At 39.7% G+C, this 26,290-nt stretch overlaps 1 protein-coding gene across 6 annotated transcripts in view; it reads left to right on the top strand.

Moving 5' to 3' along the window:
* The first annotated feature begins 457 nt into the window (after positions 1 to 457).
* The window catches only part of DACH2 (dachshund family transcription factor 2), a 260,918-nt gene continuing 235,085 nt past the window's right edge, over positions 458 to 26,290 (top strand). For 4 of the 6 annotated variants that reach the window (XM_071757543.1, XM_071757541.1, XM_071757540.1 and 1 more), the window contains exon 1: positions 460 to 1,060. In XM_071757543.1, the coding sequence (XP_071613644.1) occupies positions 558 to 1,060 (503 nt within the window). In that variant the 5' untranslated portion in view covers positions 460 to 557. Of the gene's footprint in view, positions 1,061 to 26,290 lie in introns of all 6 variants that reach the window. The other 2 variants (XM_071757545.1, XM_071757542.1) reach the window with 2 other exon arrangements.

Genomic DNA, 26,290 nt, shown 5'->3' with positions numbered 1-26,290 from the left:
TCCCTCAGATCCCCTCGGCCCGCAGGGAAAGCGCACCCAAACTTTCCATCCCAGGGCGCAGAGTTTGGGGGAGCCGGGAAAGGCGCGGAACAGGCGGGATCCCCTCGCACACCCACCCGAGGAGCCACCTCCTGTCTCCCCCATCACCCTCAGCCCGGACCCGCGGCGCAGAGTTTGAGGGAGCCGGGGGAGGCGTTGAACAGACGGGATCACCTCGCACACCCACCCGTGGAACCCCACCACCCTCACCCCGGACCCGGCGCTGCCGCCTCACGCCCCCCGACCGGCCCAGGTGCTGCGGGCGCCACCGCCCCGCCCCACCCCGCCCCGCCCCTCGTCCCGGCAGCCACTCAGAGAGGCGGCGCTGCCGGCGGGCGGTGCTGATTGGCTGGAGGGCGCTGTCACTCATCCCTCCCCTCGCCCCGGCGGCGCTGGGGAGGGGTCTGGGCGCGCGGCTGGCGGCGGCCGCGGCGTGTGGGAGGGCGGGCGCGCGGCGCTGCGCTGAGTGTCGCCGCGAGGAGCGCGGAGCTGAAGCGCTCGGCGGAGCCGCGTTGGCCATGGCTGTCTCCGCGCCTCCCGTCATCCCCGCAACTTCCAGCGGCGGCGCGGGGGGTTCGGCGGGCTTGTTCCGGGCGGACCCGCTTTACTCCAGCCCCGCGGAGTCCCCGCGTCTCACCAACAGCCTCGTTAACAGTTTCCTCTCCGCCGGCAGCGGCGGGGCCGGCGCGGGAGGCGGCGGCGGCGGCGGCGGCGGGGGCGGCGGCGGCAACGAGTGTAAGATGGTCGACCTGCACGGGGTGAAGGTGGCCTCGTTCCTCGTGGAGGGACAGGAGCTGATCTGCCTGCCGCAGGTCTTTGATCTCTTCCTCAAGCACTTGGTGGGAGGGCTGCACACGGTCTACACCAAGCTGAAGCGGCTGGATATATCGCCCGTGGTCTGCACGGTGGAGCAGGTCCGCATCCTGCGGGGGCTGGGGGCCATCCAGCCCGGCGTCAACCGCTGCAAGCTCATCACCAGGAAAGACTTCGAAACTTTGTACAACGACTGCACCAACGCGAGGTGAGCCGCAAAACTTTTGCTCTTCCTTCTCGGGGTTTGAGGAATCGTGCCCGGGCTGGGGGGCGCCGGGTTTTCTCCCCTCGGGCTCCCGTTGTCTGGGCCGGGGGGGCCGCCCCTCAGGGCGCTGCTGTGGGGAGCGGGGGCTGAGGGGCGGCGGTGCCGGCAGAGGAGCAGAGTGGGGCAGAGCAGAACAGGGCAGGGCAGAGCACCTCGGAGGTGCCGGCATGGGAAACTTTGCCACAATTCCTCCAGGAGCCCCTGAGCTGTGGAAGGAAGGAGGGAGGGAAGGAGGGACTGCCGAGCGGCGGGGAGATTCAGCGCGCCGGTCTTTTAAACTTTTCCCTTCCTAGGGAGAGAGAGCTGAGAGTTCCCGTACGCACGCTTTAAAAAAAAAAAAAAAAAAAAAAAAGCCAAACACAAAACTTTTCTCCGTTATTTTTATTTCCGCTGAAACGTGCGGTTCCCCGCAGGACTCCTCGCTCCCCGGGGGTGTCCGGGCCGCTCACCGCAAACTGTTGCTCCGCGCCGTGCGGGCAGAATTCATCCCTCCCGCACCGGGGAGGTTGCGGGGTGGCCGCAGCCCCTGCCCTGGCCTGCTGGAAGCACTGAGCGGGTTGTATTCATGGGAGAGATCCCTGCTGGGTCCTTGGTAGTTGGGGTTATAATCCTGGCTTCTGACCTCGGAGCTGCTGCCTTTAGAAATGATAATGATCTAATAAACACACAAAAAAAAAACCCCAAACCTCTCTCGGGGCTTTATAGAAATACGCGGTGCAGTGGGGTAGGATGTAAGACAGGGTGGTTGGAGATGACATTTCCTCCTTTAGCAGTTCGTGAGATCCCTCTCCCGGAACATTTGCATCTCAATGTGCTCCTGCTTTCTGTCTGGCAGGAAACTTTCTTTACGGTGGTTGTTTCGGGGAGCTTTGCGTGCGATGTCTGACTTGCAGCATGCAAATATGTAGTTACTTTGCTATTTGAGGGACGAACTGCTTAGCACTGAACGTGTTGGGTAGGTTTTTTTAAATTTTTAATAGCACCTTAAGTAAGAGCTTATTTGGGGCCTGATCCCCTTCTCGCTGCTGAGAGCTCAGGCAGGAGCAGACCGGATGTCCATTCTTTAATAGCAGTATTTATTTTGTTTAAAATGTCACCTTTAATACAAAATAATTTTAAGAGATGCTTGCGCTCAGTCCCTAGATACGTTTCTATGAAGTAAAGTGCTTTTTCTCTTGCTGGTGTTCAGTTTCTGCAACACCTTCTCCCTCTGCCTGTTTATTTCGATGTCATGCACTCCCTGACATCCCAACTCCTGCCTTACTGGGATGATATAAGTAAGGTCTGAGACTATGTAGTCGAATAAAATTAATGTAAGCTTACTAAAGGGCACATTTAACGTGCAAGTGCTTCTCTGAAATGTTTCTGAAACTCGACTAGCATGAAAGTTGACCATTAAAGAAATCAGTCCTTTGAATTTCTGTGACCCTGCCAAAGTTTTTCCTTAGGGAAATGCAGGATCTTATTTGATGATACAGCCTTTAGATGCCATCTGATGATGGATGCTCTCTTACAACCCGTGTTTTAAGATGAAGAAATGCTGAAGTGTTGAATGTTTAAAACTTGTATTTTGTGACTTATTTATTTATTTTTATTTTGCCTTCGACCAAGACTTATGGCTGGGATAGGGAATAAGTAATGCTCTGAGAAGTGAGGCCAGGGAAGCTGTGAGAAGCCAAGGGATGCTCTAAGAGCTGGTCAGAGGCTGAAGATCTGGCAAGAGCTGCTGAGGGGGGATCTGATAGGGCAGAAATGTGGCCAAATGGAGGGGAAGCTCTCAACTCCCAAAGTATGTTCAACACGTGTGTAAGCACAAGCTCTCCCTGCCTGCTGTGGAAACAGTGTTTTACCTGGTCAGGAACAGCAGATCTCTGCATTTCCCAAATTATTTCCTATTTATTGAAACATCTCTCAGCCTTTGTTTCTATCTCTTGAAGATGCCACTGGTTTGAATAACTGACTGATAGTCCTGTGTGTTGTGTTCACTGTTTCAGAAGTATTACTGGCACACAGGAAACTTTTCTCTAATATTTAAACTTGACAAAATTAATTGTATTCCACCCCCCTGATTGAATGCCTAATTTACAATTACCTTATTTACAATTTTTTTTTCCTTTCCTAGTATAGCCCATATTTAATGGGAGAGGATGCTGAATTAAAATAGCTAAAAACACGAGTGATCCAGTTTTTGTTTGCTGTAAAATGACCTGGGAACCACTGCAGCACATAGTACCAAACACATAAACTGTGGCAGAGCTGTGGCAGCTATACATGCAGGGTTGAGGTTCTATACCTGGGAAATCTTGAAAAAATGTGATCTTCTAAAAGCAAACCCTTCTATATATGTTGTTCCATTATGTGACCCAAGCATTATTTTCAACTTGGGATATTTTGCATTGCTTTTGTAATACAATTTTTTTTTAATTCATAGAGTTTTATATATATCTTTGAACACTGTGAAAATACTGCATTAAACTCAAGAGCTGCCAGAAAAGGCAGGAAGAAATGCTGGCTATCATTATTTCCAATGTTAGCTGACTTAAAAGTTAATATCTCTTATGTTAGTGTACACTTTTAATTAACATTTTAATTGGAATGCAAACCATCAATTGTGTACAAATGAAAAAAAGGTGACTTTACTTTTCCTGCTTATTGTATTATACTTAATTTTAGTTGAGCTGTGTACAGAGCTCGCAAGAGAAATACACATGTAAGTGAAAGTTTCTTGTAGGTTTATGTTCTGTGTATGTAACACTGGTTACTTGTATGTAACAACTTTGACCTTTTTGTTTGTTAAACAGCACACACACAATTTTCATTCCATTGTAGACAAAATGTTTGTAACTTTGATTGTCACTAGACATCATCATGCAATCTATGTTGGAAGCAAGATCTGTAAAATGAAACTAACCATTCATTTAATTACAGGTAGCATCTTCAAGTGAATAGTGAAAAAAATACATTTGGAGAATTTAGTTCCTAATTTGTGATGCCTTAGAAGAGGAATTCTGGACACGTGTTTAATTTTAGGAGTGAAGCATAACGTGCACCTAAAGTAGAAAACTAGAATGAGGTTTTAGTTAAAAATGTCCTCACTACAGTTTTAAATTTAATGATGGTAAATATATCAATCTTTAAAATTAGGATTATATGAGTATGATCAAAACCTATTCTGCAAGGTTGCTGTGTTTGCTGGATGCTGTTGGTTACTGCAAAAGCGTGGTGCTGGTCTGGATTATTCAGTCAATAGTAAGAAGAATTCCCAAAAAGCAGTGTTTCAGTACATGACTTATTTTGTGTGATTTAAAGTATCCAGTTAGGCTAATACTTTATATTACTTTGGCTACTCACAAACAATAAAAGGCTTTAGAACTGAATTTAAGCAGTAAATGCAGACATTTTATTTTATGAGATAATGAGGGTCTAGTCTTGTTGTCTATTAAAGGCTACCCTATAGTCAGCAATACTCTGTCTTTTATTAGGAGAATGATGTCAAGATAATAATTAAAGCAATCCAGTCATGTAGCAGCGCACAGAGCTGCCTTGTTTATTGATTTTAAATGTGGATGCCTGATTATATAAACTTCTTTGACTAAGTAAATATTTTGGTATGCATTCAGACTTGGCCAAACTTGTGAATTTTGGGGGTGGTAGCCTGTTAAAATAAAAACAGTGATCAATTTCTTAGCTTTCTATTCCTGCCTGGAGAGGAGACTCACTTAAAACGTTCTCAAGAGAGATCGCTTGTGCAGTGAATTCTGTTAGAGATGCAGAAAGGAATTTTTCCACTTTCTGAGCAGATTAATTATACTTTTGGAAAAATCCCTCTTTCTTTTTTGACATCTTGAGAGTATGTGCTTGTTTAAAACTACTAAAATACTTGAATGTTTTCATCAGAAGCATATCTAATCTGGAGAAGCCTTGATTAAAATTCCTTTTTTTTTTTTTTTTTCTTTTTTTTTTTTTTCTTTTTTTTTTTTTTTTTGTGGCAATAGAGCTTCCCATTTGGAGTGTATCATGCTTTTCTTCCAAAATGGAGTATTTGTATGTTTCCTGCATGTGTATATGCATAATACATATGTAATTTTCTACTGAGACTTCTGCAAGTGAAAAATACTCTGTTTTTGTAGCAAAGACAAAAAAGCTAAACAATTAGGTATTAATGATATTCTTGTTGCATATTCAAAAGGTCTTTGCAAGCATTTCTTCTCCTTTTTTTCTTTTCACCATTTCAACCTGCAGAACTCTTCACTGTCACTTCAAATCACACAATTCTACAAAGATAAAACAACATTTAAACTCATTTGCTTTGGGAGGGAAATTGAGCATTTGCACCCAATGAGCCTGATTGTGGAACTGCATGCAAATTGTGTTTTGATTTATCTCTTTTGCACTTTTTTCCATTTGAATTGATCTTGCATTAATTTTGCCAAGCGGCTCTGTGAGGCTGCAGATGTTGCCCTGTGTTTAATAAATCAATGAGACAGATCTGAATGAATCACTTCAGATGGATTCTCTGCTCGGTTTGATGTCTAGATGTTATTCTTAGCTTGTTATCATGACAGATGCATTAATGTTCCCATACACTGCCAGCAATGTCAAAGAGATTGAAGCTTTTAAAGTGGCGGTATCCCCTTTTCCCCCTTCTGTTGGAGTAACTAAATTGCCTTTAGGAATAGGTCAAAATATAAGTTTAATCGTGGCACGATTGTGGGGAAGATGCTGAACTTCTCATCGTGCTCTGAGATAAAGTCAGACAAATGCAGTTTCATAGAGAATGATTAATTATTGCAAAATAGGGGAAATCAATATGAAAATCTAAACATAGGGTAGCTCCTTAATAGAGTAACCACTTTCTCAACATTAATATTTCATTGTAATAGGAATGATCCAAATAAATAATATAAGACTGGAACATGTTAAAAGTGTTGCTATAAATAGAGTATCGTGTCCAAATTGATTACAGGCTGAAGTAAGGCTTTTTAAAAAATCCTTACTAATAATTTTCTTTTAGAGATAAACGCGTCTGGATTCAGCAGCTGTTACATTTAAAATAGGAAAACCTGATTTATTATGGTTTTGTTCCTACTTACCATTTAGTGCCACATAAGTTAGAAAAGTTGTTGATCGGCATTAATTTCTGATCTGTGTAGTCTGGTATCTGTTATCTTGGAGCATAACCTGTGGAACACAAATCATAAAAGAGGCTGGAATGTGTCTTTGTGGAACAGTAAAATTCTGGAAAAGATTTCACAAAGTGTGAAGTACTCTGCAATGAATGCAATGAATAATGAAGATCTATTTCCCACGTAGGCTACGCACAGGTCTTATTAGCTTTTATTCCTTAGTGTTTACTAAAGTACTTGTAGTCTCCCTTGTTTTTTTCAGAAGAAAGTGGTATTTTGTGATTGGCTTCAATCATTTTCTTAAATCTGATCTATTCCTCTGTGATGCTTTATTTTAATGTTAAAAATTACCGTGAATGTTCCTTTTCTTAATCTCTCCCTCAAACAGAGGAACTTTGACTTTTTGTGATTAAGGCTTCTGAGAATAAATTGGAGAAACTGGCTGTAACAGATCTAGATTTATGTTGGCATTCTTGGTGTTCTTGCTCCAGTAGTTCCAATTTGATAAAGGAAACAATATATGTAATAGAAATTCACAGTTTATTCAAATGAGTTTAAGCTTTAGCATTGTTATATTTGCCTTTCTTTCACCAATATATCAATGTGTGGCAATAGCATTATACTTAGAAAGCCTCCAGAAGTGACCAGCTCTGTAGATGGGAAATTATTCTCACACTGGGGCCATGGTTGGGCATGCAGCCTCTGTTTGTGTGTCTGCATTTGTTTTAAAGGCAGGTGAAAATCAGCTGGGGTAGAACTGAGGAGCACAGCAAAAATCACTGAATTAGAAAATCATATTTTGTTGTATGGCAGCGGCCTTAGAATGAGAAAGTGCTGTCTACCTACCTGGATAATTTGGCAGAAAGCATTTGAAATGAGCATTCTGAGATGTTTTTAAGAATTGTATCTTGTTTATATTCCTCGCGGACTGGAATTCAGGTTCTGTAAGAACTGTTTGTCAGTATCAGTATTAAAAAGGTGTTGAAATCTGAGCTGTAAAGTCCCTGTTTTAACTTTGCTGAGGTGAGCCTCCATTTCATGCCAGTGGAAGTTTGCCAGAACAAGGGAGAGAACTTATAAATGTCTCTGGGACCTGAGCCCTCCTCATCAAAGGTGGGACAGATTTCCTAAAAACCTGCGTTTTAAAGATTTGTTCATTTATGGTGTTTTCAGACAGGGGCTACGCCTCTGGGTCTGATCCTGTTCTTGCTGAATGTAGGAATCTTTAATCTTTCCTTTGCCTGTTGCAGTAGTGATCAATTTGGATTTTCTGAACTTGTGAACAGTTACCCAAATTTTTACTTCACAATACCTAGAAAGTTCCCATCTAGTTTCTATGTTCTTCATGAGATTTCAGTGTAATAAAACCCTGTAGGTGTATGGAAATGCAGCATTTTAATTATTATTTATGTAAACAATACTAATAGCAAAAGCAAACAGGAGGATATTTCAGAGTTTTTGCTGTCTGCGATGTGTTGCTTTGATGGAAGTTAAGGCAAGATTTTGATATGTTCTGATTAAACATGCATTACCAAGCACAAGCTCAATAGTTAGGAATGATTCTAAGCAATTTAGATTTATCCTGCTTGATACTAATTCTGTCCCTTGGGGCTGCATGCTTTTGATCTTTGTTCCCTCTTGGGAAAGCGCAGTTATCCAAAGGGACTCAGGAACAGGGTTCCCCCTCTCCTCCCCTTCTACAAGCTGTAAGGAGCACAGATACTTGTTACCTAATGCACTTTATTATCTGCTGCAGAAAGTTCTAGTATCTGCATACTGAAAAATCCTAAATTTGTTTGCTTTCCCTTCTTTTTGTCAGCATTGCTATTCTGTGTATACGCACACACAAAACAAGTTTGTTGTCACCAGCAAATGCAGGGAGATTCTGTTTCCTTGTCAGTACATCTTGACTTGCTAAGCCCATTTTAGTCATTAAAATATGTTGTGTCTTCTCTCAGACATCACTTCCTCAAAAAGTAAGAACCGAACCAAATGAATAGTGCTCGCTTTGTGGCTTAAAGCCTGATGTTTAGCAGTGCATGTTGTTGTGTATACGTTAACGTATAAAATATTTGATTGCAGTTATGTCTGATCTTATCAAGTTTCTGGAAATTGATATCTGGTAACAGCATTTAACCTACATCTAGTCTATCTGCTATCTATGTGATGGGTTCAAAAGAAAAAGTAGTATTGATCTGTCACTGGATTGAAGTTTGAAATCGGCAACAGCATGAGCACAAAAGGCTTTTTTTATGATTTCTCAGCTTGCCATTGATCTACCAGTTTTATTGCATTCATTATTTATTAAAAGAATTTGCAAGCTAAACATAACGTTAAGCTAGTTTGCACACAGGGACTGCACTTAGGAAATTGAATGGAAATTGCATTAGAGATGAACATCTGTGCTATTTTTCCACTCGTGTGTTTATGGGTTTGTATAAAAGGTGGTATTGGATTAACAGTTATAACCATTATAGCTTGCAGCAATATGTTAGAACCCTAAGCATTTAGTAGTTATTTGGAGGGAGGCTCTTTTTGCTTAGACTAAAAAGTATGGTAGAGCCATCACAAACAGTGCTTTTATTGGATTATTCTTTATTAATGGGCTTTTTGCTAGTAATGTGTAAAACTTGAGGTTCTAGCTGTATTATACATGTGTTCTATTATCTGTGCTACCTAAAGCCCCATTAATGTTATTAATTGAGAGTTCTTTGTGACTGTGTTAGTTCAGAGTTTGACACACTGACACTGCTGTATTGAAAGGAAATGGACTTTATAATATACAATAGGAATGTAACAGTTGAAAAGATCCTTAAGAGACATTCCTTTGGATTTTTTCCCAGCAATTCAGACGAAGTAGTTTTCTGTCCTTCCTGATCTAGGTAGCTGTTGTGATGTATTGTATCAGTGAATCAGGTGAAAAGCTTAAATATTCTGAAATCTTTTTTTCTCAAGTTAACAAGTTCAGTTGCCCTCAACACTAACTGTAGTGTGACATAAAGCACAGAGGAGACCTGGAATTTTTAGGTCATATTTTGTAATGATTTTTGAATTTTTAAAAAAAAATTTCTCCCTCTATAAAACAGATTGATTTGCTTGAACACCTGATGGTTAAATAGGGAAAAACAAAGGGAAAATTACTTTGTGGGTTTTGAGTGAAAAGTATATTTTTAGAATTAAGATGCTACCTTGTTTATTTGGTCTAAAGGTCTGTTCAGTCTTGTCTGTTTATGACTAGAATGTACTGAAATATGCCACAATTTATATCATCAGTGCACTTTGAGTAATTCTCTTCAGGACTCAGCCTGGTACCTCTGATCAGCTTTCACCAGCTCCTAAGGCTGTTAAGGGTTTCCTGTGCTAAGAAGGAGAAATGTTCCTTTTGCCAGAAGGTTGTGCCTATTCTCTTGAAGGCCATCTTTGTGTTTTTGTTTTGTTTTTCTTTTTTTTTCCTCTCTCTGGTAGGATGAACCCCCTCAAGTCGCAGTAATATTTTGAACAGAGTTAGCTCTAATTTTCAGTTGAGTCAGTACTGTTTTTTTCATATAATTTTGCACTCCACTGTCACAGTCTTCCTCACTCTTGCTTCAAGCCTTGTGTGATCACAGTATTCATGTTGTATCAGATATCATGTTTCAGCTGGACTGCAAATGAAATGGAGGTTAGATTTAACATGGGATTTATGTAATTGATATATATATATATATATATATATATATATATATACACACACACATAATGCAATTTAAACAAAATTTCAGGATTATTCCCAAGCCTGTCTTCCCAACCATGGAAGTAAATGTTGGTTTTTTGGAACATTTTGTACGCCTGTTTATAAAGAGAGAGGCTTTGGAATAATTCAGAAATTTAGTTTAAATGCACAAGAGCTAAATTTCCTAAATGAAGTTAAGGGTCTATGAAATACCTTGATATCTTATGAGGAGTCTTTATATTTTTGGTTACCTTTCATAGCAGTGTGAATGCTATTTCCAGCCTGCAGTTTTATTTCTGTCTAGTCTATGGCAAGAGAACTTCCAGTTCAGGATGCCTTCAGTCAACAGAACATCAAGCCATTTCTCTCTCCTGTTTCCCAAGGTGCATGGACAATGGAGTTAAAGGAGAACACTTAAAGTTCATATACATATGGTGCAGAATAATTTTATTAAGTTACAACTCTCATATGTTTCACAGCATCACCAAATTGCTGAGGTTGGGAGGTTCCTCATGAGATCATTTATTCCAACCCCTCTGGCTAAGCAGGGTCAGCTAGAGCTGGTTGCCCAGAACTGTTTCCAGTTGGATTTTGGCCATTCCCAAGGACCCTCTTCCAGTAACTGGCATTAACTGGTGTTGGTCCCTGCCCCCCCAAGGAGCTGCTCCAGCAGGCAGGCAGGGATGCTCTGCTGTTGAGTTCCTCCTTACTGGAGCAGAGTGTGGGTTGTAACCCTCTGTGAATCAACCCTGTGGTACTCAGGTTGTGCTGTCTCTGTCTTAAAAATGATTTCCTGAAGTCCTGTATGTGTGTGCAGGTGAGCTGACTTGTTTTGTTCCCCGGCGCTACCTGAGAACCAATATTTGTTTATCTGTACTTATATATATTTAAAAAAAAAAAAAGAAAAAAAAAAAAAAAAAAGAAAAAAAAAAAGAGAGGATGACTGCAGGAAAGCTCTTAGCACAGACATTGTGCCAGCAGGGGGATTTAGTTACTTGTATGTTACCGTAATTTAAGAGTTGCTAATTAAGAAGATCAGTCTAGTTTAAAGGAAAAATATTCTGAGTTAAATATAGAATTTCTAATTGGTAGATAGGAAACATTCTGCTTATTCTTAGCTGTGTAACAGTTGCTTTTGCCTCATACAAGTTTGGTGCTATAGCTGATGGACTCTTGTTTTTAGAGTTAATCAGAAAATGTTTGGTGTCTGTGAAACCTTACCCTTGTTGTTTTTTGCAAAGGTGATGAAGGCACCCTGCTTCCCTGCTGCAGGTCTCTGGAGCTGCCTCTTTTTGTCCTCATGCTTTTAATTGTGGTTGTGAGCTGAAGGAGGGCAGTGTTCCTTTCTGAGCTATTTCTGAAATACTTTGAGATGCAGTCCTGGAAAATAGAAATGGGAAAAAATGGCAGAGTCTGGGAAGTCTCTTTCCAGAGACTTAAAATACATATAAATAAAACACCAAGCAACCATAAAGCCTTCAATAATAAAAACAAAAACCAATCCAACAAATAGAGCAAGGTAGTGAAATGCTGGCAGTCAGAAAACAGCAGAAAAAGGACCTAAGGTAATGAACTCAGCATTGTGTTTTCTCTGCTTCGTGAGCTTTTTCCCTGCAAGATGTATTTGTAGCTATATGGAGGGGTTTTTTTGTAGACTTGTTTTTTTTTTTTTTTTTTTTTGCTGTTTTGTACATGGCAGTTGAGGTATCGATGGGTGCCTTCTCAAAATGCCTTGAATCAAGTTTTTCATGGTTAAGAAATGATTTTCCCAGCTCAGAGGCTGTTCTGACTCTTCTGCAGGGAACCAAAGTGCATAAGGAAGGGATCTGTCCGTGCCCCGCAAGCTCTTCTCCTGAGCCTGGCTGAAGGTTCAGGACTTTTCCATCCCAGGTGTGCCCTGGCTGTGCCTGCACGCAAGGGCTGATTCAGTTGTTTTTTTTAGCCCTGGTTGCTCAGTCAGAAATGTTTGGGAAGGTGAGGTGATTTTTCTGTCAGATGTCAGATTTCTTGTCACAGATCAGAACCATTTCAGTGTCATTTTAATCTGCTCTGTTTTTGCAGATTTCTTTACTTGTTGCACAAAGGATTTTTGGTTCAGAAAAACCTGCTTCTTGGTGGAACCAGAAGTGTTTGTCTTCCAGTTTCATGAAATACTTTCCCCCTGCATGTTAAGCTGGAGGGGTTTTTGACCATTCACTTACCTTGCCTTTTTTAATGTTTTCTTCAAAATTCTGCAGCCTTCCCACCTACCAGCAGTCCTCACGGAAGTGATACTTCCATCTTTTTAGTTACTAATTCTTAAAGGTTTACGATTTCAGCTTTTAATCTTACTGAAAATTTTAACCCTTTGTTTTGCTGGGAGGATCTGTATTAGTGTCAACGTGGAAACAAAATGAAAAATACTTTTGCTATATTTATTGAGGCATCTTTACTAAGTAGTGCAGTGAGTGTTACATAGTAAGAGAGTGGCAGTAAATTGTTAAATACATTTTAAGAACTTGTGTTGTCTGAATTTAGATAAGCCAAGCAACTCTGTTTTTTCACTGGTGTATTCTCATCCAGATGGAAACTCTTTTTAAGAACTTTTAAAAAATCTATTTATTTGAAGTTTATGGTAGTATAAGCTCTATATTTTTATTGCTTTTTCCAAACTTTGCCAAGCACTTAAACATTCTGCTAAAAGCTTCTCTGCTGCTATATTTGTCACACAACACAGCTAGGTTAGGGACTTTGCTAGCACTGTGTTTGATTTAAATGCTGTTCTGTATTAGGGTCTGGATGTTTTTATATTGCATCTGTACGTGTAGTCAGATATAGGTTTTGTTGCATTGGCTTCTCCTAAGATGAAGCAACTTTCTCTGTTTCTGTGTAACTTCTTTTCTGATGTTTATCAGCCAAACTAAAGCAGGAGCCTTGCCTGGTTGCCCCCTATCTCTGTGTCACAAAAGTAAGGGAGTACAGCCCTCCCCCCAGTGCCTCTCAGCTCTCTGGGATGGGTGGGGGATTTCAGGAGGAGATGGGGTTGTCTAACTTGGGTAGTAATAGGTGCTCCATCCATCTGCTTCCTTGGGGATTAAAGGAGAGATGAGAGAGTATCACACACCACATCTAATGCCCACCTGCTGCTGACTCCCAGGGGAGTTGTCTCTCAAAGTGTAAACTCTCCTGGTAGGAGCTGGCTATTGATTTACAGGGAGAAGAAAGGACCAGGAAGACTGAGTTGGCAGATGCTGGATGTTTGTCTGGGATTCCCCAGACTTAGAGGGGCCTGGGCTGCAGGTAATGTGCTGCAACACTTCAGTCACATGCAGGGAGTTCCAGGAAGGCTGAAGCTGCTGTGTTGTGTGCAGTGGAATGATGTGGCCACAGCATATTGCAAATCTATACTCTGTGTGCATAGTGCAGTGAATTTCTCAGATAATTCCTTGCTTTGCATATTCTGCCACTCCAGAATATTTCTTTGGCACTTTCAGGTACTTGAGGTTGTGTGGCTAAACAGCCTCACATTTCCACATAATCTAGACTGATCTTTCACTGACAACAGTAATGCAGCACAAGAACAACATTCCATTGTGGACAGTAATTGTAGGCTTCATTTCTTGTACTGAATGGTCATTGAGTTCTCTTTCAAGCTGAAAAAGTTCCTTAGATATTCCTGACCATATTTTGAGATAAGGGTTTAATAGATCCTCTGGCCTACACATCAGACGTGTAAATACCTTTTTTTTTTAATCTCTAAACATCCGTTTTTGGGAAGGTTGTTTTTCCATTTGGAGGGTTTTTTGATGTTCATCCTGCTGCTGTTTGAGCAGAAGCTCTTTTTGGGAAAGGAGTTTATCTGATGAGGTCAAATTGTTGCCAAAATAATCCCCCTTGATGTGTAGTGCTTTGAGAATTCCAGTGATTGTAAACAAATTTACAGACAGTAAGTGGGCAAAGAACATTTTGATTTAAGTGTTTAGGATGATTGCTTAGTTTGGTTATATGACCGTGGGCAAAATTGAGAACTTCCTTTTTTTGCTATTGATTTTTTTTCATAGTGCCTGTTTCTGAACCACTGGTTTCAGCCTACTCTTTTTTTTCAGAGCAGATGGACTTTGTGTTCAACTCATTGGGTAGCTTGGAGAGATGCTCTTGAGAGCCTTAAAACAGTGGTGGTCAGAAACCAACCCAACTGAGTCATGGGATAGAAAGGAAAAGGTGCAGGAGAGTTAACACTGGATGTTTTTTAAGTGTTAGTAACACAGTTAAAGAAATTTTTTGCTTGTAATCTCTCAAATGCAACACTGTAGGCTGAAGGAACATGAAGGCTCTGGATCTCATATGAAGGAGATTACTTTGTCCTTTTGACCTCACTGCAGATGAAATTCTGCAATGGAACCATTGCAGAACCAGCATCTTTGAATTGATTTTGGTGGTTTTGGATCAGGAGCAGAGAAAGCAATCAAAACTAACTGCAGGCCCACAAACTAGTCTGTAAGTCACTTAGGTCCATATCAGGGAGTGCTTTCTGCAAATTGGGAAGTGGAATAATGAAAGGATCCTTCAGAAGTCAGTTGTGTTCCCTACACAGTTAGCTCATCTCTTATTTGGACATAATTTAATTACTCTAATACACATAGGAAAAAAAAACATGGGGCAAGTATATAGTGGAACCCCAAACATTCAGGTGAAGAATCTCTGTATTTAAATTGTTCTTCTGAAAGGCACTACATGGTCTAGAACACAGTCAAAAATTGCATGCTTGTGTTCCCTGCTAAACTTCTGCCAAGAACAGGGGTGTTTGAGTGAACTCATATAGGAATTTGTACTTTTCCCATTGTGGAAAGTGTTTACCAGTGGTGATGAACAGAAAATATGTTCTGTACAGTGAGTACTGTGAACTGGGTACTGTGCATATTGCTGCTTGCACATGGCCGGCATTCAGAAATCCTTTCTTAATCTCAAATATATGAAATATAATTCTGTTCAATTTTGATTATTTATAATCAAGGGAGAGCTTTTTAATACCCCAGGTGGAGGTGACTGCATGTGGAGAGTAGTGGAAAAACCACTGCTAAGATACCAGTTGAAAAAGTAAGAAACTGGTAATTATTATGTAGTTGATAAGCATGTACATTTCCTTAAGCTTACAGTATCCTAGGGAGCATCCTGGATGTTCAGTCATCTCTTGATTTATTTTTAGAATTCAGACAAGTCTTGATGTTTTTCATAGCTATTGATTCAAGTTCTTGGACACATGAAAATGAGTTTTATTACTGTTCACTTGAAAATTATTTCAGCAGAGTATTGGGCAAAGCAGTATCTGCAGAACTTCAGTTCTGCTGATTCTGTGTTTCAGAGCAGCACTCTCAAAATCCAAGGCATGGTTCATTTTGCTGTTCACCAAGACAGGTGGAAAAACTTGGACCTTCCCAAGCTGAAACTGAAAAAGTGATGCAGGGTAAACCACCGAGTCTCTGTATTTCTGTGGTCAGTGGTTTGTACTTGATAGATACACCTGATTTTTTTTCTGAGAAATCCTGTGCACTCCCTGAAGGGAATGGCAGTTGCTGGGCTGTTGACTGCACGTTGTGGTTTTGGTGGAAAATTTGGCCTTGTATGTCATTTAGACTTCGTGACACATGTAGCCTCCCAGGGCCTAATGACTTGTCTGCAGATGGGCTGTTATTTATTACAGTCATGTAGAATAAAATTGATTGTCTTCTAAAATTAATTTTTCATTTGCCTGCAGCTCTGCTTTAATAGAGGACACACAGTTGCCTGTTTGCAGAAATACTGTTTAATCACATTAATATCTCAGCCCCCCAGGCCGGTGAAGATAATTGTACAAACGAACAGCAAAATCTGTATCTTTAACTTCTTTTTATGATTAAATTATGCAAATGACTTATCTCCTGCCCTTCCAAGCACTAATCATCTAATTAGGAATGATGTGTTAAAGGGATGGCTTTGAATCAGGAGAAGGGGAGAATGGAGGAAGCAGAAAATGGGACCTGACAATGAAACTGCCAAAGATTCTATACCCATGCAAGATAAGTCTGTGTATTGGTTCAAAAAGCAATAATAAGGGCTTTTTGTGCTGTTTCTAGTCTTGATTTAGTGATTTTTTTTTTGTAAGAAGATATTTCTTCTGTCTGACCTTTGCCTATAATTTTGCATATTAGCTTTAATTCAATTACTAAGGTTCAAGAATTGAGTCACTTAGTACTTTAGTTTCCAGTCCTCCTAACAAAGCAGTGTAAATGTCTCTGTATGGCTTCACCAGTAGTATGGTTTGAGGCAGAACAAATATATTTGTGGATGGGCAAAGTTTTTTTGTTTTTTTAACCAGCACTTAAATGCCTAATTAAAAAAAAATGACCACCTCTTTGGTGTCCTGTGCCTAGTTTGGGAAGTTTCCCTTTGAATTAGGAGCGAGGCTTTGCTTAAATTTGGATATTTAAAATAGAAATTTGAGGTTGCCTAAGCATATGAATATAAAAGAATAATGCATCCACCTCTCCAAGAGCTTACAGCCCTGTTTTCTATTTCGTAAGCAAATTCTGCATTTTTTTATTTTATAAGTGGTGCCTTATAAGGCTTAAGGCACTTTCCCACAGTGGGTTCCAACTATCACTGTGTTATTACTGTTGCTAAAGATAAAACAAACCAATTAATATATTGGGTGATAACACTGAGATTTTGATAGCACATTATTTTTGTTTTCCCTTTACTCATTACTGATGTGCTTGCTGCACATGATTACAGCACAACAATAAGAGTGTCTGGAAACTGACTGAAATTTCAGATCCTACTGCATGAGAAAGTATTAATTCCTCTGTAAATGTATGAGAAAGGATTTGAGCATGAGGGTGTGCAGAATCATAGGATACTACAGAAATCACCAGTAGGTCCACATTCCCTCTAAGCCAGGTATAGACCCCTTTTCCAGACAACAGGGGTTGAAAAATTTCTGCACTCTGTAGTTTGTGTTTACCAACTGTAACATCTTGGCAAGCTGAAAGGAGATTGTCTGTAGGTAGGATTCAGGTATCTTACTTTTCTGTGTCTTCACATGCTCAGGTCTTTACTTTATCCAGGTGCTCATTTAGATGTTATTCTTATCTGTGTTTTGAGCATTTTGCATTGTGTAATGATACGTGACAACAGATGTTGGATCTCAAATCATTTTATGAATTAAGTTGTTGGTCTTGCAAGAAGTCGAATTGGAAAGAATTCTTGTGAGACTTCCCAATTGATAGATAGGGTAGTGGAGCCACCTCGTGATTTTTCATTGTGTGTTTGTGCTCTGAAAGTATTAAATCACTTAAGTTCATTCCCTGGAGTTCCTCCTCATGGTGGGTTAAGTGTTGGGCTTACTTAGAATGTCTCATTCTCTATGCTGAGATAAATGATAGTAGCTAAAAAATCTAGCAGCCCTTCTTAACACACTGGTGCACAGTGGCACTTAATCAAATTATGAAGTCTTTCAAATGTGAGAGAGTTCTAGCTAATCCTGCCCTCTCTGCATGTTCTTGAAACTGCCTACTGCCCAGCTGTGGCATATTTAGAAAGTTAAGATGGATGTGTTTTGATTATTAAAATTACTAATTTGTTTTGCACTTTACAAATGAAAGGATTATACCTAATTAAAAGAAGAAAATCTTATATCTAGGGTTTTTAATTTTTTTTTTTTTTTAATAATAATCAGACCTGTGGAATAACCCATCCTGACTATGTTTGTCCTGAAACCTGGGACACATGAACTGGGCATTCACTTGGCATGAGTGAGGAATACTTAGAAGAAGAGTCCACTGCATGGCAGTGATTTTCTCAGTTCTTACCTTGCATTGCTTTTTTATTTTCATTCTGTGGCAGTGATTCTGAATGTGAATGAGCTGATGGGTGGCCTGATGCAGGCAGTAGTTTCCAGAGGAGAGAGAAGTTGCCACATAAATTCACAAGCCTGTAAAAGGGACTTACCTCGTGTACTGTTTTTACCTCTTGGAATGGTTGCTGCTTTTGAGGAGCTTCTTGAACTGTGTGGGATGTTCTGCTTCACCTTTATGAGCATATGTTCCTCCAAATAAATGTTTTAGTGGACCACAAATTGAAAGATCTTTCAGTTGTCCTTGGGTTTATGCTCTTAAACCACTATTCATTAGCTGCTAATATTGTTAATGGGGCCCCTACTTGTAACTGGTAGGCATGATAATCTTTACAGCACTCCAGGTAAAGGCTATTTTAATACTAATCAAATTTGAGTTACATATTAAACTAAAATAAATGAAAACACAAGACATTAAACGAATATGCAGCTTCTCTAGTATGATCCTGAAGCAAGATCCTGTGTCTGAGCCAATTGAGATGTTCAGGAGCAATGAAAATTCTTACAGAGTCATAAGGTAGTGACTTTTCTGCTAATTTCAAATGAGTTTAGTCTAGAAATCCAGTTGTATTCCCTTCTGGGGGCTTATAGTGGGTTGGGGTAATTTAATATTCTTTGAAGAAACATAGAATTCTCTTGCTGAAAGGCAATTTTGGCAAATAGAAGAGCACTTGAATATTCCTTGCTTTAGATTTCTGGTGTACAGTATGTGGTGCACAGTTTCTCTAATCATGGCTAATTGGGTACAGGGCCATGTTGGTGACACTTCTTAACTTCACAAGAAGATTGTGGCCAATGTACCTGTGCCCACTAAACCCCAATACAGTCTCATGCTGTCCATGGCAGTAGGATCCTCACTTTGTGGGTGAGGATGGAATGACACAGTAGCTATACCTGTGTCATGTATTGCCACAGTTCTGTTATTTCTTAAAAGTTATAATCCTTGATACTGGTTTTCCAGAAATTGCTGAACTTCTTCTAATGGCTCCAGATGTGGAAGAGGTCAGCTTTGCTTACTGTTTATTTACTTTTATTTACTTGTGATCAGCTGCCCAGGACTCACTGTTGTTAAAACCAGAACATGGAATGGTTTTCACATTGCAGCTGGATGAAAATGTGGGAAAGTGGAAGGGGTAAAAGCAATAACAGTGGGAACACTGGGAGGCTGTGTGAGGATGTGTGTCCCCTTTAAACTGTAGAGATTGTACCTGGAATTTCCTTTGAGTATATATTATGCCAACTTCATTTCTCCTGGTCATATTTTGCATGTTTTTTTTCAGAGTCAGGAGAAACAAGCAGTCATTAAAATAATTAGTGAAGCATAAAAAGTTAAAGTGGGAGTTTAAAGCTGTGCAGACACCTGGGTTAATACATTTCTAGGAACTGTTTTGCTTTTGCAACTGCTTTAGACTTTGGGTTTACAAGCCCATGTTTGTAATGAATATTAGTATCTAATATTTGCAGTGGACAGAGTGATTGTTTGGGAGTGCTTGGGTTGTATTCACCTTTATGAAGCATTCTGGTACATGTGTCATTTATTTAATTGGTTGCTAAGCCTTCCAACCCTCTGCCAGTAAATAGCATGGAATAGAAACAGGGCACATCAATTTTGATCCATTTAAATATAAACAGTTTGCCTGAGGGCTCTTTATGTACTTATTTTATTGAGAAAATGCTGGTATTAGAGGTATTACAACAGGATCTTGTCTCTTTACCTTGTAGCCCCTGTGTCCCTAGCCTTGTATAGGCAGCCTGCCTGTAAAATTATCTGAATAATTATCTAGTTAGCAGGGCTGTACATGATCTCTTTTAACATTTCTTAACAGGGAGCAGTCAAAATTGAGTGATTGTTGGGAACTGCATGGAGAAGTGTGTAGAACAAACAGGAAACAGTGATATGGGACTGTGTAGATTCAAGGTGTGCTTTCATCTTGGAAAAGCTGCACTTCTGGTCTCCTTCCAGCTCTCTGCCAAAGGGATGGAATGGAGTAAAACTGAAGAGGGGAAACATAGAAGAATGGTTAGGAGTGAAGAGGAGCTCCTGTATTGGATGAGAAAGGATGATAAAAAGCTGTGTGAAATTACAAATGGCAGGAGAAGGTGCATAGGAGGGAGTCTGTTCATTTTTTCAGCGAACAATGAGAATTAGAGGATAGGTGAAATTTACAGGTGTTACAAGCAGTTGGTTCTTCAAGTACAGTAAACTCAAAACTCTTTACTACAGGATGCTGTCAATGCTCAAATGGATTTGACAGCCTAGACAAGTTAGTGCAAAAAATTATCTTGAGAGGCTACTGTACACAGAGCTACTACTTCTGATCAAAAAATTCCAGTTGCTCAGTGCAGGGAATATTAAGATGTATCAGGTTCTTGTTCTTCTCTGCACATGTGCTGTCAGCTGCCTTTGGCCAAAAAGAGGAGGGAGGAGAGGTGCATTTGTGCTGCTTTGAGAAACAAATCTGGAATCTGCTGGATTGCTGCTAGTGAGTAGTTGTGAGGTACTTGTTAAAATTGAGTTTAACTTGTGAAATGAGTGACTCATGAAGAGGACTTCAATTTGCAAAGTAAGGGCACTGTGTTGAAATGCAGCAAATGAGAACAAAAACCAAGGAAATGTAGGGAAGAGGACATTTCCTTGGAGAGAAGGACATGGAGAGTAGGGAACTTCTTTGTGCATGTATGAATGTATGGAATCCCAGGATGTTTTGGGTGTGAAGGGACCTTAAAGATTGTCCAGGGATGGGGAAGCCACAGCTCCTGTGGGCAACCTGAGCCAGGGTCTCACCACCCTCACAGGAAAGAATTTCTTCCTAATATCTGATCTCAGTTTCCATTCTTTCAGCTTGAAACTATTCCCCCTCATTCTCTCACTTCATTCCCATGTAAAATGTCCCTCCCCAGCTTTCCTGGAGCCCCTTTTAGGTACCTGAAGGTACTCAGTGGGGAGGTGTACAGAAAGTATTTCTGTGGACTGAACAATCTCATGTTATTAAGTTTGGGTGTCAACCCACAGCTAATCAAACATGAAAGAAAGACTTTGATTCTTAGTTTGAAACCTTGTAAGAAGGTGCTGTGCCTGGCAGGAGATAGTGATTTGGTTTTGTTTGAATCAATGCAGAATCAGCCTTCCTTAATGCAGTGGGATTTGGCTTAATGGAGGTATTTTATTTAAGAGTTACAAAACTGAGTTTTGATTCTGGTGTTCAAAGAAATTGTTATCTGTAAAAATTCCCAGAAACATCATATGCCCAGATAAAATAATGTGGTGTGGATTGTTGCATGAGAAATGATTTTATTAGTTTTTATTTTTATATGTATTTGCTATATTTATGCTGAATACATAAATTAATAATACAAATAAAACAATTTAAAAAAAATGTTCATTAAGTATAACAAAGTTTTATTTGCATTTCTATAGCACTTACTGTTGTGGTAATCTCAGGATTTCCTCAAGATGTTGATTCTCACTGGATGCTGGATCTTAAATTGCTGAAATAGTTTGTCACAGATGCGAATTTTCAGGCACTTGGCACAAAGCATGAAGATCAGATATCCCTGGGTTCATAGGAAATTCTGTAGGATATTGGGGCAAGATGTGTATTTCAGGGGCTGCTTTTGAAAACTTAAGGCAGATTCACTTGAGGTCAGAGAAAAGTCTGATACATCCAGGAGACAAAACCTAGGGAGGCAGGTGGGATTAAGGTGAAAAATACTTTCTGGATTTTCCTTCTTATGTTTTGATCATAACAGCAGCCTTAAATTTTTGTGTAAGTAAGAAAAAAAGGGTTCAATCTCTTTATTCTCCTAGTACTAACAGACTTCATCTGGGGGGTTTCTCTTTTTCAACCTCTGCTGTACCCAAGAACCTAAGTGTGAATTACAACAGGTTTAGTAAATTCAGTTCCTGAATCAGTGTTTCAAATATTTTGGTTCTTTATTGTTTGCAGGCTCAGTTGGTTTTAAGATAAAAAGCCCAACAAATTGAGCTTGCCACATTGATGATTAGGTAAGAATTGGACTTTATGTTATTAAAGCAACAAATTATCCGTTCACTCATGGGACAGGCAGATCATCTTTCTCAGTATATTTATAATTTTTTATATTTATAGTTCTGTGAATATCCCCATGTAATTTGCACTCTACAGATAACAGACTTGTGTAGATTTTTAGCTTGGAATTTGTGTTCTCTTTTTGTGATGAGAAGCAGAGAAATAGGGAACAACCCTCTCATCATTTATGTATCATGGCCCAGCATCTCAGAGCCTTGGGCTATTATTTCAAAATCCAATATATTCAAACTTTGGCCTCAGAGAGCAGCAGGATCAGTACACAAGAACAATGGAGTGATAAATATAGATTTTTCATTAAGGAAAAGACTATATCCTGTCATTTTTGAATCAGTGCTCAAAAGAAGATCTGAGAATTCATTGCCTCCGATAGGGTTTAACTTTATTTTTGTTGCAAAAAAGGACTTAACAGCCTTTTTGTGCTACTGTGAGGCATCGTTGACACACAGAAATAAAATTCTAATGTATGCCAAAGGAGAGCTCCACTAACACTGTGACAGTAATTTAGTGCAAGTCAATTTTGAGCCATGCATAATTAGAGGCATGATGTGGAGCTCTGCTCTCTGTAAGGATGCTCAGATCCAGCTGCAGAACAGTTGGCTCTCTGGGGTAAGCTGGGTTCCTTTTCTTCACTGGATTCTCTCCTACATTAGAAATGCATTTTGGTAGTTGAATTTTACGTGGTATAATTCTCTTTGTGGCACAGAAACAATGGGTTTGGAGTAGAGAAGTTAGGTTACTGGGTGGATAGCATATGCTTTTTAGGCACATGCTGTGTAAATATATGTACATGTAACCACACCACCTTCTCTTCAAAAGAGTGGATCTGTTTAAGTTCCAGAAACTGCTGAAAATCTCTGTGCTGTTAACACAGGCATTATATTTTGGGAGACTCCTTCAGATTTTATAAATTGTTTTTCTTTTCATTTAAACAGATTTTTCACTCAGTTTCGTTAAATGGAGCAGCTGCGATAGTGTACAAACAATGAAAATTTATGCTGAAAAGATTTTTTTGGTGTGTGTGTGCTGTTTGTTTCACTCCCAAGGAAACAATTTGTTCTTATTCTAAAGCCAGAAGCCTATTGGGGAACGCATCAAACAGTGAAAAGTTTTGTGAATTTCAGAAACATGTCATTTTTTGCTGGGTTGGGATACCACAAAAAAGAGAATTGACCCCAGATGGTAATATGCACGTATATACTTCACCACAGATCCTTCAAATTTGAATGTAAACAACAATCCTGGCAGTGGTTTTGTATGTACTTTGTCCACGGGTGGTGATTATAGATTGCTGTGGCACCTTTTTTGAAGTGTACCAGAGGAGACCTGGGTTTGATCTGGTGGGAGGGAAAGTGGATGTGGAACGATGAACTACGGGCTTGCTTTCCAAGTCCTGACAGTGAAGTTTTTATTCTGTATTGTTATCAATGCCAAAATAAAATTACAAAAATAATACTGCTTTGAAAGTTTTCTGCTTGCTTTTAGCTGACAGGTCTCTAAGCGGATATGGCTTTTTCCACCTGCAATCAAATGTAATAAACCTTCTTCGCTGCAGAAGTCAAATTCCTGGAAAAAAAGAAGTTGGAAGCTCACACTTAGACCATAAAACCTTGTTTATTGCCACCATCAGTCTTCGAAGATATGCCCCACAATGGGGTTTGGTAAAGCCATTACAAGGTGCCGTATGAGTTCCATTTGCCTACAGTAAATAGAATGTCAGAAGTGTCAGGGGGAAATAAATATCGGGCTGGTTAAAAGGGAGCAGAGATGGCTCAAAGCATCATTGAGAGGATTGATTTATCTGGCATGCTGTAATGACTGCAGATGTGGATCTGTTATTCTAGATGAGCAATGAATTTGATGAGCTGATAACACAGGGCCAGAGAGGCCTGGTTTTAATTACTGATGAGGAATTTATTTGTGAAGCACTGTGATTTACTGAGGGTTTGTTCTGTTATTGACAGGTGACCTTGGGGCTTTTCTCTTTTGATGAATAAAAAAAAGCTGCATTTTTTAAAGGAAAACTCTTTTATCAGTGCTATGAATACAGTGAGGTCATTTTAGATAGAGTATTGTCTTTCAAACCATCTTTATATATAATTATTTTTCGTAGCAGTTGTTAATTGCCTCTTTCATTGAGATTGTCAAGTATGCCACACTTGCTCTGTGAGGGAGGCTAATTTTGGTGCAGATCGTTGCTAGCAAGAATATATTGGGTGGAACTTTTGTGGTAGTGATCTTAAGGCAATTAACAAAGTCACATTATCTAAGCTTCTATTATTGGGCTGTTCAGCTTTGCCACTACAAATCTCATCCAGGAGATCTTCCTTCTGCTCTTCAGATTTTCCTTACAGGCCACCAAGAAGGGGGGGGGGAAAGCCTAAAAAGTATAAGGAGTCAAAGGCTTTTGGTTTGTGGTTTTTTGTTTGTTTGTGTTTTTGGAAACATCTTGTCATAACTAATTTAAGCAGCATTTTGTCTGAGGTTCTGTTTATGCCAGGACACTCTTCAGCATTGGCATGCCTGTACATGCAAGAGAATTTTAATGTTGACTTTTGTGCTTATGCTCTTAATTCTGCACTGTACTTGCAAATTACAGCTTATTAATGTCACGGTAAATAAAAGTAATTTCTGTCTAAATTATGTCAGAACTTTGTGCAGGTACCAGAGATGTTTTCCAGTCTGTAGATACTGTTCCTTCACACTTAAATAAGAAAAATAATACCAACTGGAAAGCTCTTTGGGTTCAGCATTTTGGGGATGGAGTTTCAGTGAGTATGTATGAGTATCTTACAGTATCATAGGGAGAGGTAGGTACTGGATCAGGGAGAAAAAAGAACTGTTTTTGTTTCCTTTTTTAAGCTTCAAAACAAGAGGGGTGTTATTCGGAAACTTCCCTTATATTGCTTTACTGTCAACAATATTTATAATATGGAGAAAGGTGATAATTTAATATTTCTATTCAGTATAATTTTTGTAAATGAAGAGACTTCTCTGTCTCTTGACCCATTTACACCAAAGTATTCAAACTAAAAGGTTGCTCTCATTTCTTGAAGCAGGAAATCACCAGCTAATTGAAGAGGTGGTGGCAAGCAGATGAAATGTCTGTTTTAATCTAAGGGTAAGGAAACACTTTAGCAGTGTGATACCAATTAATCAGAATTTTCTGAAGTTTAAGGAAGGAATGAGAAAAGAGCTGAAGTCTGCACAGTGTGGCAGCTAACACTGGCTGGAGTTCCACAACTTCTGCCCAGCCAAGTGTCACCCCTTGGTGAGGCACAGAGTGTGAACCAAAGGAAGGCTGCTGGGAAATAAAGTGGGCTGGAATAAAGCATTATCAACCCTCTAAATAATGAAATTATATCATATGATGAGGGGGTAAAAATAATGTTTTAAAATCAAATTCAGCAAGTGCTGTTTGATTTTTCAGTCTTTGCCTTCAGTTTTGTTTCAACTTCACGCATTAGTCAAAGCCACGTTAGAAATGGATATGGAGGAAAGGTGAAGAAGGATGTTCCTTCATTTTTATAGGAAAACATAGTTCTAGAGCAACTTGAAAAAAAATCAAAGATCACCTGACTAAAAATGCAGAACAACCTGAAATAAACCAAACAAAACCACCCCTAAAGCTAACGCCTCCTCTTCCCCCTTTCCTGTATGGTGGGCTTGCTCCCTTACTCTCCCCTTGCCCCCTTCCTTTTCTGTGGTTTTTTCCATGGAAGGGGAGCAGTTTAGTCAGCTGCTATGAGTGAGATTTATTTTATTATATAAAAAAGCAGTTATTAGCTTGAGGGATAGGATTCCAGTTAAACTCATCTAACAATTTTAGATATAAATGTTGCAATTAAGCAAACTGCAATTAATAAGAGTATTAAATAATACCCTGTTTACAGATGTACTCTTTTTAGGTCTTTTTACAAAACTGTGTTTTATAAACCTGTTAAGTATACTTCAGCACCTGTAAACTGAATATTTGCTTAAGTAACAACAACAAAAATCTGTGTCCACCTCTTTAGTGAGACTTGGTTTGCTTTGTCCAGAGACCACTTTGTGCATTGAAATGTGCTAGCATATGTTGCCAGTAGAAATGCCAGACTTTATCCTTTCACTACAGCTTAAATAGTAAACTTTTGTGCAGGAGACATGGTAGTGGGTTTTATTTATTGTCTTTTTCAACAAGAAAGATGTTGATGTGGAGTATGCTCCTGTTTCTGGAATAGTTAGTATCTCAGTGAGTAGATACCATTAGAAGTTCAGCAGAGGATTAATATGGCATTCACCCTGCAGTATTTTGGGTTCTATTTCAAGGTTCCTTTTGTTTGTTGTTCCTTTTGTTCAAGGTTGTTTGTTTGTTGTTCCCCAACCCCCAGCTTTTGCTTTGTATTATTATTGTAAAGC

The sequence above is a fragment of the Heliangelus exortis genome, chromosome 14 (genome assembly GCF_036169615.1).
Source record: "Heliangelus exortis chromosome 14, bHelExo1.hap1, whole genome shotgun sequence".
Lineage (NCBI taxonomy): Eukaryota > Metazoa > Chordata > Aves > Apodiformes > Trochilidae > Heliangelus > Heliangelus exortis.
This window is presented reverse-complemented; position numbering and strand designations above follow the sequence as displayed.